We start from the raw sequence: 19193 nt of genomic DNA, 5'->3' as shown, positions 1-19193 counted from the left end.
TATATATATATGATACGTAAAGAATAATCAAGCGTGACAAAGCATTAGTTAAATTAATAGTTTGAGTTAAATAGCTTGAGATATTCTGTAAAACGTTTTAATCCAATATTATTAAAATGAATAACGTTATGGAAGAAAGGAAATTCTAAGTGGAACGTAACAAATATGTAAATAGCACTAATAAATTCTAATAATTTCAAGGTATTATTATATAAAATTCCATTGCTATTATATTTTTAACTTAATCATTGTATTACTACTGCTTATAATTACTAAGTTATTTACAATTAATAATATGAATTCTCCTTCAATTTATAAATAAAATCATATAAAATTCATTTACTATATGAATCTATTACTTTTATTATTATTAATGATGATAATCTAAATCTCGATTTTATACTGAAATTTTATCTTCTAAGTTTTTTTACAGGATTTCTCACAGATGGAAAAACAAAATCTTATATTATTAGTGATATGCATTGAAACGTATAAAAATATTTAAACGTGTATGTAATGTGAACATTCATTACAGCTAACATCAAAATATTTATATATATATATGTATAGATATATATATTTGTTTTATATATCGCATTCATAAGCTTCCAGACACCATATTACATTTTCTTCCATACACACAGAAGAAAGAATATTCTCTCTTCTATGTTTCACTTCCAATATTTTATTTTTCCTTTTAGATTCTCTATTTTTTAAAATTCAGTTCATTTATATTCTGTCTATATTTGGATGCTTTTGAATGTAAAAGTGAAAGTTTCAACGTGGATAGTATAGAATGTTAATTATAGCGTGATAGACACCCACAGCATTACAGAGCGTTTTCTTGAAAAAATTGTTAAGTCAAAAAATAAATATCTAACATATAATCGTATCAATGATATTCGTAAGACGCTCTGTTCTGCCACCTCGGCCAGAAACGAAAATACCAGAGGAGCATGCAAAGCAAGCAAAATTGAACAAACGGTAACTCGAGAAATATTCGAAACAACGAAATCATTACTTGTCTAATAAATTCGAAACTCATGCGAAATATAGAAGAAATCTAGTGCTCTCTAAACTAATAACTTTAAAATCCTAAGCCTATTCGAAAACTCGGGAAAGAGACCAGCTAAGTGTCCTTGTTGCCCCTAAGCGCAACAAGCGTAACTATGTATATATATATAAATATATATACGTATCAAAATATAAATGCCAAAGAGCGTAATTATGATAGAAAGACCTAATGTCTATACAGAATTTGATAAGAAAATTTGATAATTTTGTAAATGTTAAACTAAACCATGATGACAAACCAGATATGTGCAAACTAATAGATAAAGATTTTTAGACCAATAATCCTATATAATACACAAATAGCAGTGCTGGGAAAATAACCTTTATAAAATGGTGCTGTCTTGCTAATCAAGACAAGAAAATTTGCGTCAACCTAATATATTATAATCGATAAAGTTTTGTGTTATTATACTTGACAGAGATTTTTGAAAGATTATAGTTTCATAATAATTATCCTTAGTACAATAGAAATATAATTATATGTAATAAATATATGAATTTATAAGTCCCAATGATTAAACTGTACATGCAGATATATATATTTATCAGATTAAATAATAAATTGGTTTATCTTTATTTATTTATTTTAAAAGAACATTATGAAAATATTATTTGTGCTATAGTGAATAAGCATGAATAGAAGATATATTCAAAGAAAAAATAAACAAAATTTCAAATATTTGAATTCAATTGTGGAATATAATATTATTAAATCAAATTGTACACTATTTTTGTAATGCAAGAAAAATAATTCCAGTTTGCTTTTAATCTTTATTGAATTTTTTTCAATTTAAGAAACATTCTTTATGGAAAAATTTCAAATGTCATAGAATGACTAAATTATTTCATGTATTAAATGATTAATAAAATCAAAAGAATAAAAAAAACAAATTATATTATTTATATATTTTGATTAATAATAAATAAATTTTATGTAAAAATACTTATGACTTTTTTAAAGAAATTCAAACGAATTTATTATTTTACATAGCAAATAATATTATATATAATGACTTTGTTTATTTGTTCTAACAAAGAGTTTAATTAATAATAATTCATGAACAATATTTCTAGTGATTGATTAATCTAAAATTTACAAAATGTAAAATAATTAAAATATTTTCAGCAATACCAAGTAATTGTGCAATAAATATGGTGCATAATTCATATAACAGTATTACAATTATAAAGTATAAAATATAAAAATCAATGTCTCTAAAGATTGAAAGAAATATCGTACAACGTGTTATAATAGCAATAACATTAAAACTCCTATACATACCAAACATAATGTATATAATTTATCTAATTCCTTTTACTAAAAAAAAAATTAATCTTATTATTATCTAAAATATTTAGCTTCGATGATGAAAAGCGATGTTCGTCGATGTTGTAAATAATAAATCAATTGTTCACAAGAAAACTATTACTATATGATGTGAAACATATCTTGATAAAAGAAAGAAGGATACGAGCAAAATAGCGGAGAATCTGGAAACAGCAACAAAGGGATCGGTTAAGTGGAAAAAGAGAAGAGAGAACCGGAAAGGGGAGAAAATGGTGAGTCGGATGAGTGTTGAGAAAAGTGGGCCGAAGCGAAGAAAGCGCTAAGGAGATGGTGAAAGGGTGGAAGGGAAAGGGGAGGAATATAAAGGAAAAAGAAAAAAAAAATGGTAGCTTATAAAAGGGGGAAAAGAAGAAAGAAACAGACAGGAGATTTTAAAAGAGATCAGAAAGATCAGATACGGAAAGGACGTCTAGAGAGAGAGAGAGAGAGTGATGAATGAAGAAAAGAAAAGGGGAAAGGGAGTGAAAGAGAGGTTCAAGATAGGAGGAGTGGAATGACCACTTTAGAAAAGTAGTAAACCATGTGCTTGAAAGAGAGAAATATAGGTGAAAAATAGTGTTAGATGTTCGGGAAGGGAATTTAAAATGAAGAAATGAAAATAAAATAGATTATACAATGTTTCAAAATATGTGGAATTTCAGAAATTGGTTGTATATTTGAAAATAATGAAGAAAGTTTGTACAAATGTGTATTCTATTTTTTGTTATATATTAAATATTTCTAAAATATTTCTTTTCATTGGATCACTATAATTCAAAAGAATGCAAATGTAAAAAAATAAGAAGAATAGTAATTGAAGTTTAATTTTTTTTTTTTTTTAATACAATGAAATCCTTAACTATATTCCTTACGTTGTATTATTATAATAAAATTAATAATAAATATGTATAATAATTCTTTGATTTTATAATTCTAAGATATTCCACTATCTGTGAAAATTTAGAGTTGTAAATTTTAAGAGTTAACTTAATTGAGAATTATTAAAACACTTGCTAGCATCATATATGTTAATTAAAAGTAAAATTATGAAAAACTTTGTAGTACATAACAGTTAAAGCTTATTGATACTTTTATTTTACCAAAGTATTAATATAAAAATAAAGTTTAACAAAACAAACAAAAATATTCGATGTACAGACTTTAAAGAATTAAAAGAAAGAAAGATATCAAATAGATATACATGTATCTTACTTATTATACTTTTTCATTGTTTTCAGGTATATAATCAATTTCTAAAGTAAATCCTACATATTATGGAACATTTTATACAAGAGGATTGAAGTGAAAAGAAATGGTTGCAGTAAATTAATATTCTGAAGAATAATTCTATGTTATATGACGAATCTATAATCATGAAATGGAGGATGGTATAATATGAAATAGAAAAAGCTGAAGAATGAAAAGAATTAAAATGAAAATTAAGATATAAATTATAGCGATAAGAACAAAAAAGAGAAAGATCCGATAATAGTCTCTTGAATATATATATATATATATAAACCAGAAAATTAAATTAAATTCGCAAAATTATCAAAAAGATTAAAGGAAAATATGTAGGGAAAAAAGAGAAAAAGGATAATAGAGAAATAATAGAAAGAGAAAAACGAAGAGAAAACGGATAATAGAAATAATAAGAAGCATTCATGTTATCGTAATGAGCACTGCAAAAAAAGTAAAAAAATCAATGGTTTGCTTTATCAAACTAAAAGTAATGTTTGATATAATATATTGGAAAAAACTGAAGGAAATATTGAAAAATATAAGTAAAATACTAAAGGACAGAACCTATACACAAATTTTAATCACCTTGATTATATCTCTTATTTTTAGATATATGAAAAATTTTATTTACAAAAGTTTTGTGACACGAAATTTACATGTAATTTTTAAATCAGTTTTCTAAAATATTCTTCTACTTTTAGCAGAATGATGAATGTTTAAATTTTAATGATCTACAGTAGATAAAATGACATTAAGTACTACACAAAAAACAGAAAATATGTAAATTTATACAATTTACAATTTAAAATATGAAACTTCATACGTTGGACATTATTGAAATAAAATATTTAAAAAATCGTTATAATATATAATTTTATGAGGTTAGATTTTATTTGAAATAATCATATAATGATCATTTTTTATGTTATTTCATTATCATGAAATAATTTTTAATTTTAAATTTTATTTGAATAATTTTTCATTCAAATTATTTCTCAAATAGCTTTCGATATTAGGTAATTTTTATAAATTAAGATAATCAAAATTATTAACTATTTTTATAAATATGCACTCAATTTAAAAGAAGAGATATACACATGTATAAAAATTTGGAAATACTTTTTCTTTTTTTTCGTGTTAAAAATTTAAAAATTCTTAATAAAAGTATTTTCTGAAATATATCATAAATTTAATCTGATTTTTTCTTAAATTCTTGAATTTTATTTATCCAAATGTTAATGATTTCAAATTTTAAGTTAAGTCCATTATTAATTTTAATAATTTTAATTTAATTAATTTCCATTGACAATTCTTTTTCTCATCTAGCAAGATATATTATACTATTCTAATGAAAAAAAAAAAAAAAAAAAAAAAAGAAAAAAAAATAGAAATTTAAGATGAAACATTAAAAAGCAATACTTGAGAAAAACGAAAAAAAAAAAAAAAGAAAGATGAAAGATAAAAAACAATAAAACAATATATATATTAACAATTTAATTAGATTCTAAAATATTAGATTTTAAAATATAGAAAGAGAAAGAGTATATAGAATAAAATAAAAAAAAAGTCGATAATGAGAATTGGCTCGATATAGAAAATTGAAAGAAATTACGTATCAATAAAGTTAAATAAATAAATTTTCTTCGTATTCCCAGAAGAAAAGAAACAACTTTAAACACACAATCAATCATACAGATTATATGTAATTATCGAATTTCCATTATTGAAGAAATATTGTGTAATAAATTACAGAAGTATATTTAATTACATCTCGTTAAGTTAAATCATTAACATCTCATATTTTTTAGAACGCAATGAAGTTGTTGTAAAAAGAAAAAAAAAATAATAATAATAATAACAATTTCAATCAAATTTATTAAATATTTTTCGTATTACTTAAAATTCGATCAATAATTATAAAATACAACACGTATACAGATGATACGTAAAAAATGTTGAAATGTTATATTAATAAATATATTTAAAAGAGACAGTTACTATTTTTCCCAACGATATTTATCACTGGATTTATCACAACAACAGGAATCGAATAAAGTATAAGGAATTTATAAATTACATTAAATATTAACCTACTTGGAATGTAAAAACTGCGAGCTCGTTCAAGAGGTTTTCTATAATTCGTGTGAACATGTTATACATACGAAAATGTATGCATCTGATGTAAAGTAGAGAGCAGCAGGCATGCGTGTACAACGAACGTGTTTTGTTAAGAGAAGATTAGAACGCTACAACTAAGAACACACACTAGAGAAGAAGAATAAAAATGGAAAGAAAACCCGTCTTCATATGTATATGTATATATTGTATACATATATATATCCCTAAAAAGGAAAAAACTTATGCATAAAATGTCAAAAATATATGCCAGGTAAAATTGAATATATTATTATAATATATTGCTAAAAACAATATATTTCTTTTAAAATGTTTCATTATTTTATACTGTATGAAGCCGTAAAGATATTACTGAAAAACAAAATACAATCTTAAACAGATGATATGCAGATTTCGTCGGACAAAATTTTTTTAATTTTTTAAACGTTAAAAAAATTTAAATAACGAAAACGATTAAAAGGTAATGTAATAAAGAAATCATTTTTAATAAAAATATCGTGCAATTATTATTTTTAATTATAAAGTCAAAATGATTTTTAACTCATAATATATATTGCAATATATGTTACATAAATTATTTTAGTATTAGAATCTAGGACACAGAAATAAAGCAAATTAAAAGTATTTAAATTAGCATTTAAAGAATTCTTTAAACGATGATAAATTTATTATTTTAGATTAGATATTTGATCAAAACAAGATAATTTATAAATAAAATAAGAAAATTTTTTGAAAAAGATATGCAATAAAATTAAATTTTAAGATTTCAAAAAAAAAAAACATTGAGAGTTATTTTACTCGCATAAATTGTCGCGAAATCTGCACCGATCTGGCATCACTACTACTTCTACACGCAATGTAAAAAAAAATTGGTGCAAAATTGTTCGTACAAATTGGTGGTGAAAACCAGAGATAGCTGGTTAACAAAAAGAAAAAAAGAGAAAAATAACAAACGTTACTATTCAAACGATCGGCTTAATATATATATATATATATGTGTGTGTGTATATAAAAATTTCAAAGATACATTCAAAATACCAAATTACCAAACAAAACAAAAACTACACTAGCCAAAAAAAAAAAAATAAAAAATAAAAAATAAAAAATAAAAAAAGAAAAAACGATCCCGAGAGATACACGAGAGAAAGAAAAAACATGTTTCAAGGGATAATCAATAAAACCGAGGTGAAGGGTGACAATTGTAATCTCGTAATCAATAATATATAGTATGTAATAAATGTATATGTACACGTTTCACACCGATGAGGTATACATTTAAAAAGTGTGCGAGATCAACAATTATGTAAAAAACAGGCAGAGAAACAAAAAAAAAAAAAAAAATCTCGCACTATCAGTGTTCATATATTTCGAGTATCCGTGTATGTGTATGTGTAAAAAATCTCATTGTCACAACTCGTTCTTTTTTTTTTTTTTTTTTACCACGCGATCGCTACGTGTTTGCGTTTCGTTTGTATATGCGTGATGGGTATACGCATGTTTATATATGTATGTATGTATATATGTATGTTGATAAAAATTGTTTGCAAATTGTGTGACAACCAATGACAGCGAGAACTTACTCGCTGGCTTGGGGAAATGTCATCCCGGTAAAGGACGGGGAGAGGGTTTCCGTGTACATCTCGCAGCCCGTGCCCTGCAGGTAATCATTCTGCCACGCCTGAGTATCCGGCGACTGAAACACCAACCAATCAAGCCCCACGTCATCAAACCTTTCATAATCTATCTAAATAACTGGCTGAGCCTGACACGAGGAAGGACGCTGACCTCGTGGTCCGCATCTCGTCGTGCAGGATGAACAAGATAGGATAACATCGGTTTTCGCACGAATTATCATTCATCCGTCAAATAGATGTGCAGAGTGTCTCAGCACGGATGATACGTGATCAAGCCGACGAAATAATGGATAATTCTAGGCGCAAGAATGAATCGAAAAGGAGGGAATGAGAAAGTGTTGAGCTTCGTTCTCGAGAGTAAGTTTAAGAGTTTTTCTTCTTCTTCTTCTTTTTAAAGCATGATTGAAATTGCTAAGTTTTCGATCGAAATTGATTGAATCGAGTAGATGGATATTATTACGCGTGAAAATAAATGAAAAGTAGAATGAATGTCGAGATTGAATATTTTATTTGGTTATAGATGTTGGGATAAATTTAAAGGATAATTGTTCGAGATTTTGATGACATTGGTAATTAAAGATCGATAAGATATATCCATCGGCAAGAGTAACGAATGAATGTAGGGCAGCTGAAGGAGAGCATAATGATTATCAAGTCCAACAGTTGATTTCGTACAAGTGTATCGTAGAAAAGAAGATTACGATATTGAAGATTACATTTTAAAGATCTTCCTTTTTACGAAACTTATCAAATCCGTTCGATTAATTAACATAATTAAATTTGATCGAATAAGTAAAAATGCAATTTATCTTGAACTAATTTTAAAAAAATCATTAGTAAGATCGTTATAAAGAATATTTATCCCGAAATAAACGCATCTATCACACGTGTAATTTACCTTACATTAAATCCTATTAAAATTAGTAAAATTTTAAATCGCTATAATTCCGAAGATAGTGACTTTTGATCGACGAATGAAAGATCGTTAGAAACGCGGAACCTTGTCCTTTAAAACGCCTTTTCATTTATCTCGATACGACTTCCGGTTCCCGAGATATCGTCGTGTAAAGAAAAAGGTAATTTTTTAATCGTTTGCAATCTCTGTCTTTATCTCTTACTCGATTCTCTCCCTCGCACTTCACCGATCTATCCAAAACTTCAGACAGATGTAATTCTTGGAAGAACGTATGCATTTCCAGGAAAAAATGTAGGTCACGAGGCTTATTCATATTCTCAGCACTATCTTAAGTATTATGGACACTTTGAGTATCCATATCTCGACAACCGATTCAGATATCGGAATGAAACAAAAAGTGAATTCAAGGATATGGTTTTTACTATTTTTTGAATAGGTTTTGAATGGTAAAATTTTCATTTTTTTTCTTAGATTTATTTAAATGCAAAATCGAAGTCTCATTCGTGATCGAAATAGTATATTGTTTATTTAATTTGGATCTACAATCGAATGTTTTATATTCAGTTGAGAAATTATCTTATGCAAGATAAAAGAATTTTCAAATTTTTTTAACTAATATTTATATTAAAAAATTTTCTCTTTTTTTTTTGTGTGTATTTTTACACTTATAATATCCTATCCATTGTTCATTCGTATTCAATCAGAAATATCATTCAAATTTAAATCATTTTTCAAACTTAATTTACTCGAAAGCAAAGCCTTCAACAACAATTTAATCATTTTTCCTTCGATTCATTTATAGCATGTAGAATCACTTTCTGCATGCTCGTACTATCCGTTCTGAAATATCCTGCATGCGTGGTATTTCTCGAATAGAGAGAAAGTTTTGCCAAGAATAACAAACGATTCGTACAGGAATATTCTAATTATCTAATTAGTTTTCTGGAAATAAAATTTGATTAATAAAAATTTATAAAAATATTTCTATGAAATCTATCTACGTTCTACGTGATCCGTTTAATTCTTTCGAATATACTTCCCCGTTTTTCTTAAATGGGACAGCTCAGACAGCAGATAAATTACTTTTGTTACAATTTTTTCGTTTCTTGACTGACCTTCGTTGAATGAGATTTGGAAAAAAAAAATATATATACTAATCTTCGTACAATTTTCGAACAACATCACACTACGATTGTATACGATTATACCACCTGACCACAATTGAAATATTCTTGTCATCTATGTAAGGCGAATATTTTTACAAATAACCGAATAAATTCCATTTTATACGTCATATATTCGTTACTACACATATCTATGATAGATAGATAAATAATCCTGAACAGGTAATGACCAACAGCAATTTTTCACTGACACGAAGTAACAAACATACGTAAGTAGTACCTTCGATTCTCATATATAATCGCCTTTCAACACTGATCGAATCACTAAGCGAGATGATACCTACTAGCTATAATTCCTAATGCTTACCAATCATCCAGTTGCCGTTTATGCTTGTCGTTGTTGCAAATTTTCATTATACGCAACGGTGAGCGTTCGAGCCAATCGATACCGTGGAGTATTCAAGCATAAAAATCATATTTTATTTATACAAATTATGTTTGTAAAATACGCTCACGATTTGGAAAAGATGGAAAAAAGGACTTGACGTGAAATCTTTAATTGCCCATAAATAATTTTTGATTTTTCAATTGTTCAAATGTTGCTGTAAAAAAATTCAAAAAGTTTCAATGAATTGAAACAACATACATACGATGAAAGATTTTAAATTAAAAATTAAACAATAGATTGGAATAGAAATATTTGAATATATTAATCAGAATTTTTAACCAATCATGAATAAAATGATCATTTTTAAATCGAAATGCTTATCACACAGTAAAATTTCAAACAAAAGAAAAATTAAATCGAATCCTTCTTCCACGGAAGATTCATTTGAAACGAATCTTTTTGCGAGCCACGGTATAAATCGGTTCGACTTCAAACCGTCGTGCGTAGAACTGACAGAGAAAGAGAGTGAAAAAATACAGAAAAACGTTACTGAAGCGATTAGAGGTGGCTTACATCGATTAGGTGTAGAGCACAGATACTTGGTACTGTACAATATACAGTTAATATACGTTCATGTATAGTATAGATATATATATAGATGTAGATATAATCCATATAATGTATATAGCGGAGTGGAGCGTAGTGAAAGACATAGGCGAGGCGAAGCTTCATCCTTTTTTTATTTTTTTTTTCTTTTTTTTTTTTTTTTTTCGTTCCGATTCAAGAGACTGCGAATCCTTCTCCAAATGGTTCCGTCGTCACGTTAACGTGAACACACAAGAAGAGAGCAAGTGAACCGAGGTCGATCGAATCCGTGTTACTCTGAGATAGAATTTTGAGAATTTTCGATACAGTATTTTGATACGTATTTAACGATATAAATAAGTGAAAAGATTATTTATTATTTTTGAACAAAAGCACGTTTCCTATATTCGATTTTTAAATAGAATCTGAGATATTATTCATTGTTTCAACAGAAAACTCGGATTGGATCGATATTTTTGTTAATTGTATATAAAATAGAACGAACGAGATCGATGAATAATGAGGAGTCAAAAGATGAGAGAGATGTAGAAGATTTATAGAAATTTATTTTCGTATTTTCTTCCATTTTTATTTATTATCACTCGAGCGCTCGTGTAATTCTATTTTCAATAATATAAATTTCTGTTAAAAATTATATGGATACTCCAATCTCTACATATTTCTCAAATTTGACAAATTATCCGAATCGAGTGACTCTTCTAATCAGTAATTAATTATTCATTAATTCAGATCGATAAAATATTTATATCGTTGTTAATGCAAAATATGGATATGTGTATAACATATATATATATATATATAAACACAATGACTCGACGAACGGAACCACAGAGCCACGTCTCTTGAATCAGATATGCAGGTATCTGTTGGATGTTGGATTGGTCATGGACCGACTTACTCAGTGGCTTTGGCAAAGGGCATTCCAATGAAGGTAGGGCTCAGTGTTTCGGTGTACATCTCCATTCCAGTTCCACGAAGGTAGTCATTCTGCCAAGCCTGCATATCGGGTGACTGGTACCAATCAACCAACCATTTCTAAATTACACACGCTCCTATGCATGTACGGATTCGCGCTTTTGTTCACAGCGACACCAACCTACTTGCGTTTTTTCCTTTTTCTCTCTCTCTCCAATTTTTCAACGTGGATAATTTAATTTAAACAAACGCGTCTTATTCGAAAAAGCGAGTAATAAAGGTAAGAGAGAAGAACGAGATATTTGATATTCCGTGTATTATTTTCGATTATTAATAAAAATCGCGAGGTCGCTGTGAACAAGTGAACCGTGAAAAAAACCTAAGGAACCTTGTTCACACATGCATAGATGAGAAAAGATCGGCAGATTTTTCTGTCGTCCTTAGAACGACATTCTACTGACCGTCTTGAAGGAACGCATGGCGAAAAGATTGGCCATCATCGTGCTGAAACCCGGCGCTAGACAGGACTGTGCGATGAAGCCCAGCTTCAACTCGGCCAGGCAAATCACGTCGTCGCCCTGTTTCCAGTCCCATGATGGAATGTTTAGTAAGTAGGCCTGAAACGTAAAATTTCGAACGAATATTAGATATTAAAAGTGTAAAAATGTACGTATCAGGTCGTTAAAGCAAGACAGCTTCTTTTTGTCAAAAGATATTTTGCTCGAATGATGGAACCAAGTCGTTGAAAGCAATTAGAGAAGTATTTTATTAATCATTGATTGCGAAATAATAATCCAGTTATTCATTATTTTAATTACTTTCTGAGAGTATCGCGAATTATTAACGATATCGTTCTCGAAACTGTATGTTAAAACATTAAATAATAAGTTTAAAATTATTGATCTATAATCTAAATATGTATTATACATAGATTAATTAGAATTAAAATATATAAATATATATAGTTATGTTTCTGAATAATGAATAAAAATTTATGTTAATTTTGTGAAAAATTTTAACGATTGATAGAAATAGAAAATCGAAAGAAAAATTTGAATAAAATTAAACAAAATAAAGTATCGATTATTCAAATATCCATTGAATTTCCATTGAATCCAATAAATCGACAATAATTATATTTTATATCATAATTAGTTATTATAATCAACATGTAACTAATATTTAATTAAAAGTTTTATCGATATCTGAAATTTATTATAAACTGCAATCACCCAACTTGTTTGGATATTCAGCACATTATTATAATATATATATATATATATATGCGAAGCATTATTAAATTTCAACAGTAGATTTCCCTTTAAGTCCTGATCGGATATAATTGCAGCCATTTAATAAAATATCATCTTTAAATTTGTTAATCGAAAATTTACTTTCATATTAAAGGTATAAAATTTAGAATTATTCATTATATGAAAATCCTTCGAGCGGAAACTTAAATCACACATGCAAAATATCGAATGATATAAGCAATACCTTGTTGTGATATTGCATTAATTGAATGATAACGCGAATGTCATCCGAATAGTTCTTGATGGAGATGACACGCATGATGTTTGCTGCGTCTTCCGCATCTGGATCTTGACAGTACTTGTTCGCCAGAACCAAACACGCGTCTGCCTCGTGGACCTAAAAACGATCGAAACATTTTGTCCCGCGGATAAAATAAACGAGCGAAATGGAATCAAGGAGGTGTATAGTAGTAGTATGTGGGGAGGTTGGACGAAGATGGAAATGGAAAGCAATTACAAAATAGAAACTGCTTTTGAACAAATTTTCAAAACTAAGGAATCATTAGCGAAAGAAAAATGTAGCGCAAAACTTATTCTATTCGATCATTATTCAATGCAAATAACAATTGTACAATTTCACGTGTCGTTTGATTGCTTTCAAATATATATGGGAAATATACCTGATAAAAATGTTATCGATCATTGTAAATCATTTGTAAAAAGTAAAGTAAAGTAAAGTCCGCCATATGTATGGTTCTGTGATTTTTGATCAAGTGAAATGTGTTTTTTCTGGAGGGGGGGGGAGGGGGAGGGGGAGAGGGGGGGAAATGACGAATATCAGGCAAAGAGAACACGGGAAAACTAATCGGTACATCGAATATGCAGGAATATGCAACTACATATAATATACACACTTTTTTATAAGCGTTTAACAGTATATAGATAACTATTGGCATGCGTTGTAGATACTGAGAAAAATATATATATATATATGTATATATATACGTATGAAAATCGATATTACATGAATAAAATGAAAATATGATATTAAATTGTCGGGTATTGCATTCCAAAATTCTTCATGTATTCACTTATTAAGAACAAAACACTCGAAACTCTTGGAAAAAACTTTCAAGTCCTTGAAACTTTCAATGCTTTTATGATTTTAAACTCTTGAAAAAAAAAAATGGGATAAACGATAATGTAACTTATGAGAATACAATGTTAATATAATTTATATAATTCTATTAAAAAAAAAAAAAATGAAGTATAAAAATCTCGATCTCTATATTATATTTTGCAGTATCTTCGACGCATATTTCAAAGCAAATCTTCACAATATTTCTAAAATATTATTAAATCATCAAAATGATATAAAAATATCGTCAACATGCGCATCTACAACCTGACTTAAATTTAATCGATATAAAAGAAATATTAGCATACAAGCATACTATTCTGTCACTTTTCCTTTTTTTCTTTCTTTCTTCTTTAAATGCAGAATCTATGTACTTAATAATAAAGAATTGTTAATCGCTATTTTAAACTAAATCTTCAACAGAAAAAAGTAATATTATATTAGAAATGATAATGATTTATTTAAACTTCATTCACAAGCACTTACCCACCTGGATTGATAGTAGACACATAGTTGTATCCAATAGGTGTAAACAATCTTCGAGAGACTTATTTTACAGACGTCAACATATGTATACATATTAACGTCAGAAGAAACTAAGAATTCTTTTTCTTTTTTTTTTGCAGATATAATTAGCATTTTTCAAAGTCCAAAGTTGGCAAAAGATTACGAGATGCACAACGATATACTTTCGAAGAATTTCTAATCGAGGGAGAATTATTGAAAAAAAAACTTTTGAGTTTCATTCGATAACTTTATCGTTCAACGATTGCTGAGATATCGTGTATTCGATCAAACTTGTACGAGCTATTACATAATTGGAACACGAAAGCAGATGACAGCATGGAAAGCGCGTCAAAGGGATTTCATGAAACATCGTCAATATGCACAGAAGGGTACATACAGGCAACAATTATTTTGGAACAACAACATTTGTCCTTTCGCACGTTTTCGAACGACTACTAAAAGTTTGAAGCAGCAACCATGAGACCATATCCCTTGTACTTTCTGATAAGTAATAATATATACTTAATATATAATGTATATATATATATACATTGTACTTTACAATTAAATGCAATTTTATTTATTGTAAATTAAAAACTAAATATGATATACTTGAATAACTTATACTTAAATTATACTTAATAATATATATTTATAATTAACATCTAACTTGTAAACTATGTTATAAACTATAAATGAAAAAAAAGGAAAAAACAAAAAAAGAATAGAAACAAAGAAAACCAGCGATGCTTATTATTGGCAAGCCCATATCTTAGACGCTGAAATATTAGGAGGAACAGTATTTATAAGAAGAGTGTAGGCGAACACTCGTGAGAAAGCGTATACTTATCTTTCTAATGGCAACGATAGGAAATACCACTATAATATACAGTTTCAATGTACAATTACAATGTATATGAAACATACAAAAAGTATTGACTGAAAATCTTTAATATATTATATTTAAATATATATTTATAAATAATATTTGGAACATAATTTTATTTTTAATTAAAATCAAAACTGAAATTAAAATTATTCAACACTTATATTATATATTAAATAAATCATTATGAAAAATCATATTTTTATCAAATGTATATGTCATCTTTTAAAAATATTCGATTCATAAATACAAAATAATATTTCATTTATTGAAAAATTATTGAAATATAAATCTTTTCCTCTGTTTTTTTTTTTTTTTATATTCTATAATTTATTTAGTCTCTTAAAGAACATATATTTAATCTAAATATTATATTTCATTAATATTCATATGAAATTTATATTATTAAAAATAATTTTAATTGAATATTTTGACAACAAATATAATTATAATAATATTCTGAATACAATAATAAAAAGTTCAAAGTACAAGTACTACGTCATGGAAGCTGCTATGACACAACGAAGGAATACGATAACTCGATGATCCTGTGAATGTTGAGCACAAAGATGTATATGTATGTACATAAATATATGTATACGATATGTTCAATTAATTTGAAAATAGTGGAATATTTTTAAAATTGTTTTAAACAAAACTATTATGTTAATAATATAAATAATATATTGTTATTGAATGTGTTTTTCTTTCCATCTATTTTACGCAACGCATTTTATACTATATCCTTCAACAATATTTCTTTCGTGATATTAAAAACTTTTCTTTATATCATTTTTATATATATTAGAATTATTTTATATTAAAATTCAACTAGTGCTAATTAAATATTTAATAAATAAATTAATATATAATCCTAATTATTTTCTCAAATTATTCCTAAATTTTCACAAAATGTTTCAAATACTACTATCACAAACGTAAAATCAAAATAATAACCAAAATTAGCATGCCATTCGAATATGAAAAAATATTGGAATAAAATTTCTATGGGATTCACGCTTAAAAAATTTTAAATATAATGACAATTTTATTTTCATCTCTGCAGAAAAATATTCCACCGTTTCAAGGACATATTGTACACGCATACGTATGTAAATATGCACAGTGGCGTTCGCCAAATAATACACGCAGGTTGATACAAGTCGGTGTAATTATCTTGCATATGTTGAGAAGGGGACGAGGATTTTTATCATTAACTTTGGAGGGGACAGAATAGATATCAGACTCACCTTGACCCGTTGCAGATCAATGGGGTTCATGATGGTCCCCTGAAAGAACTCCACGGTGGTGAAGTGCCGTTTGAATAGTCCCTCCAGCTCGAGATCTGGTGGTTTCCTAAATGGCACGAGCCCGACAAAATGATACGTTTCTTTTCATAAATAACGTTCACCTCAGATATCGGAGGACGCCTTTTTTGCGAATTATCGCTGAGTAGGTCCGCCAGAGATGGGCGGAGATTCGACTTATAACATAAGTAGTAGTAAATAGTAGTAATAATGCTGTTGTGTTTAGCGTCAGACTTTCGAGGAACATCAAGACATTCTAATTCGGATCGTTTCCCAACCTTCTTTAAATTAATCTTTAAATTTCCTTTTATCCAATATTCACGCATCTTGCGATTTCATTCTTTTCATGTAAGATAAATATAGTAAACATCAGATAAGTGTCAATGGTCGATAGTCATCGTTATTGCAGAATTCTGATCGAGCCATGCGAAGATTAAATTTCAATACTTTCGAAAAATGTACAAATTTGAGCTCTGATATTTATCCAATTTTTATTGTATCTTATGTTTAACAAAATATCTTTACTTCATAATTGCATCGAATCTCGATTTTTGGATACTTATACAAATTTTACTATATATATTCTGATAAATGTTTCTGTATTCAAGAAAGTATAAAAGGAATTTTGATATTGGTTCAATATACTATTTCGATATATCCTATTTCATAAATACACAATTTGAGTTTCGATTTACCCAGTTTTTATCGTACACTGGTATTGCAAATATTCTGTATATTTGTGTAAAATTCGAAGAGAACTGTAAGCTTTGATCAAATAATTTAATTTTTCTAAATTTCGCTACTTCTCTACTTTATAAATTTGGATTTCGATTTTTTGACTATTTATCCAACATTTACTATAAATGCTAAAGATTATGATGAAAAGATTAAATGAAAAGCAGCTCACAGGTTGAGAATCACTGTTCTACAACATTCGTTATTTCATAACGTAGATATGCTTCCTCGTAAGTCAAGGATAGACGATAAACGTTGTAATAGATCTAAGTAAGTCTCTACTGCACGCTGATTCGGCTCCATAGCTCATTACAGCATACCATGCAGTCGCAGGCAATTGCTTTCTACGTATAAGTTTGTACATATACATATATGTACATATATATATGTGTACTATGTATATACACCAACATATGTATAAGGTGATTTTTAATAAATGACTAATGCGATTATCTGCGTAATCTCGAAATAGAATATGGAGAAACATTTCACTTGAAATGTTCATTTTCAAGAGTGATGTCATACGATAAAAACTATTTCGCAGACGAAAGTGTTGAGGTTAAGAAAGTTTTATATTTGTTAATTGTAATTGTTTTTCCAATAATTCCTGTGACGATGATTATTTTTTGATTGACATTAAATTATCGACAAGTGGTTCAAGATTCATAGAAATCATTTAAGACAAGAATGTAATCTGTGATACAATTGAAAAGAAAGTAATTTCACAAGTAAAGATAGAAAACATAAAATGGAATTTTCTTCATAAAAAAATTAAATACAATTTGGTTAATTTTGTTATTTATGATTTAGAAAGAAAATATAAAAATGTATAGATCGCATTCTTATTATGCTAAATATGTATGTAGAGTTTTATTCGATCAATTAAAAAAGCATTCGATTATCAAAAATTAATAAATTCAGAGTGAGTATACGTGTAGAATATGTCTACCAAAAAAAAAAAAAAAATATATAAAATTGAAATATTGAGAAATGTAAAATATTAATTCATACTACTGACAATTTATATTTATATTAAAATGTATAATAATAATAATGAATAATATACCCATATGTATTGATTATATGCGTATTTGGCGAACTTTCAATGTTGAATCCTCTTAAAAAATAATACACAAAAAATTTGATTTCACATTTTATGTTTAAATTGCCTTTTTCATTCGTAGTACATATAACAAAAAAAAAAATTTTTTTTAAATATATTCCTTTTCGTCATATTTTTATCTCCATATCTTCGATTCCTCTAATTAACTATCTCTTTTAACTATTTTAACTATCTAACAATTATTTTATTCGCAAAATATTACGTTTTCAAAATAAAGAAAGCAATACCTCAATTGCAAATACATTATCAAACCACTGTATAATTAAAAAAAAAAAAAAAAAGAAATAAAACAGAAAAAGAAAAGGGTGAAAGATGGCAAAATACGTAGAGAGAAGAATAGAAGAGAGAAAGTGAAATACAATCGAGTAAGAATTAAAACTGGACAACTAATCGTATACATTTCATACACGTCATAAATTGAATACCTAATTTAAAATATAGTCTTTCTTGGACAACTATATCGATCGATCAAGTGCTGTTGAGTAAATAACCGCGCAAAAAACCTAAAAAACTAGAAGGAAATAAGAAGCACGAGCGGCCACGCAAAGGACAGAGAGTAAGGATATTCGATATTGAAGGGTTGAGGATTCGTGTGATGGTTGTTGCTTTAGGGTTCAGGATACCTTGACACGCTCCAGGTCCACAGCATTCATCATAGTGCCCTGAAAAAACTCCACGGTCGTGTAATGCCTCTTCAGGAGACCCTCCAATTCGAGATCTGGCTCTTTCCTGGAAACACAGATCACTCCTTACGACAATGACGATCAGACCTCATGGCTCGATCAATCGAAACACGTGGTGCATTGGAATACCAGATACCCTTGGCCTTTCTCTACACTGTGTATTTCGGTACATCCTGTTTTCCCTCTCTCTGTTGACCAT

General features: G+C 27.7%; 1 protein-coding gene across 8 annotated transcripts in view; it reads right to left on the bottom strand.

The window, feature by feature from the left end:
* The window catches only part of slo (calcium-activated potassium channel slo), a 114521-nt gene that overhangs the window by 32104 nt on the left and 63224 nt on the right, over nucleotides 1-19193 (bottom strand). For 6 of the 8 annotated variants that reach the window (XM_031919197.2, XM_012492047.3, XM_086914897.1 and 3 more), the window contains exons 8-11: nucleotides 16397-16502; nucleotides 12860-13012; nucleotides 11824-11979; nucleotides 11346-11458 (exon numbers count right to left, since the gene is read on the bottom strand). In XM_031919197.2, coding sequence (XP_031775057.1) covers nucleotides 11346-11458; nucleotides 11824-11979; nucleotides 12860-13012; nucleotides 16397-16502 — 528 coding nt within the window. Of the gene's footprint in view, nucleotides 1-7359; nucleotides 7473-11345; nucleotides 11459-11823; nucleotides 11980-12859; nucleotides 13013-16396; nucleotides 16503-19193 lie in introns of all 8 variants that reach the window. The other 2 variants (XM_086914895.1, XM_086914896.1) reach the window with 1 other exon arrangement.

Source organism: Apis florea, unplaced genomic scaffold (genome assembly GCF_048593485.1).
Source record: "Apis florea isolate Af1SG1 unplaced genomic scaffold, ASM4859348v1 contig_3756_pilon, whole genome shotgun sequence".
Classification (NCBI taxonomy): domain Eukaryota; kingdom Metazoa; phylum Arthropoda; class Insecta; order Hymenoptera; family Apidae; genus Apis; species Apis florea.
The sequence above is the reverse complement of the archived record's forward strand: the minus strand, read 5'-3'. Positions and strand labels throughout refer to the sequence as shown.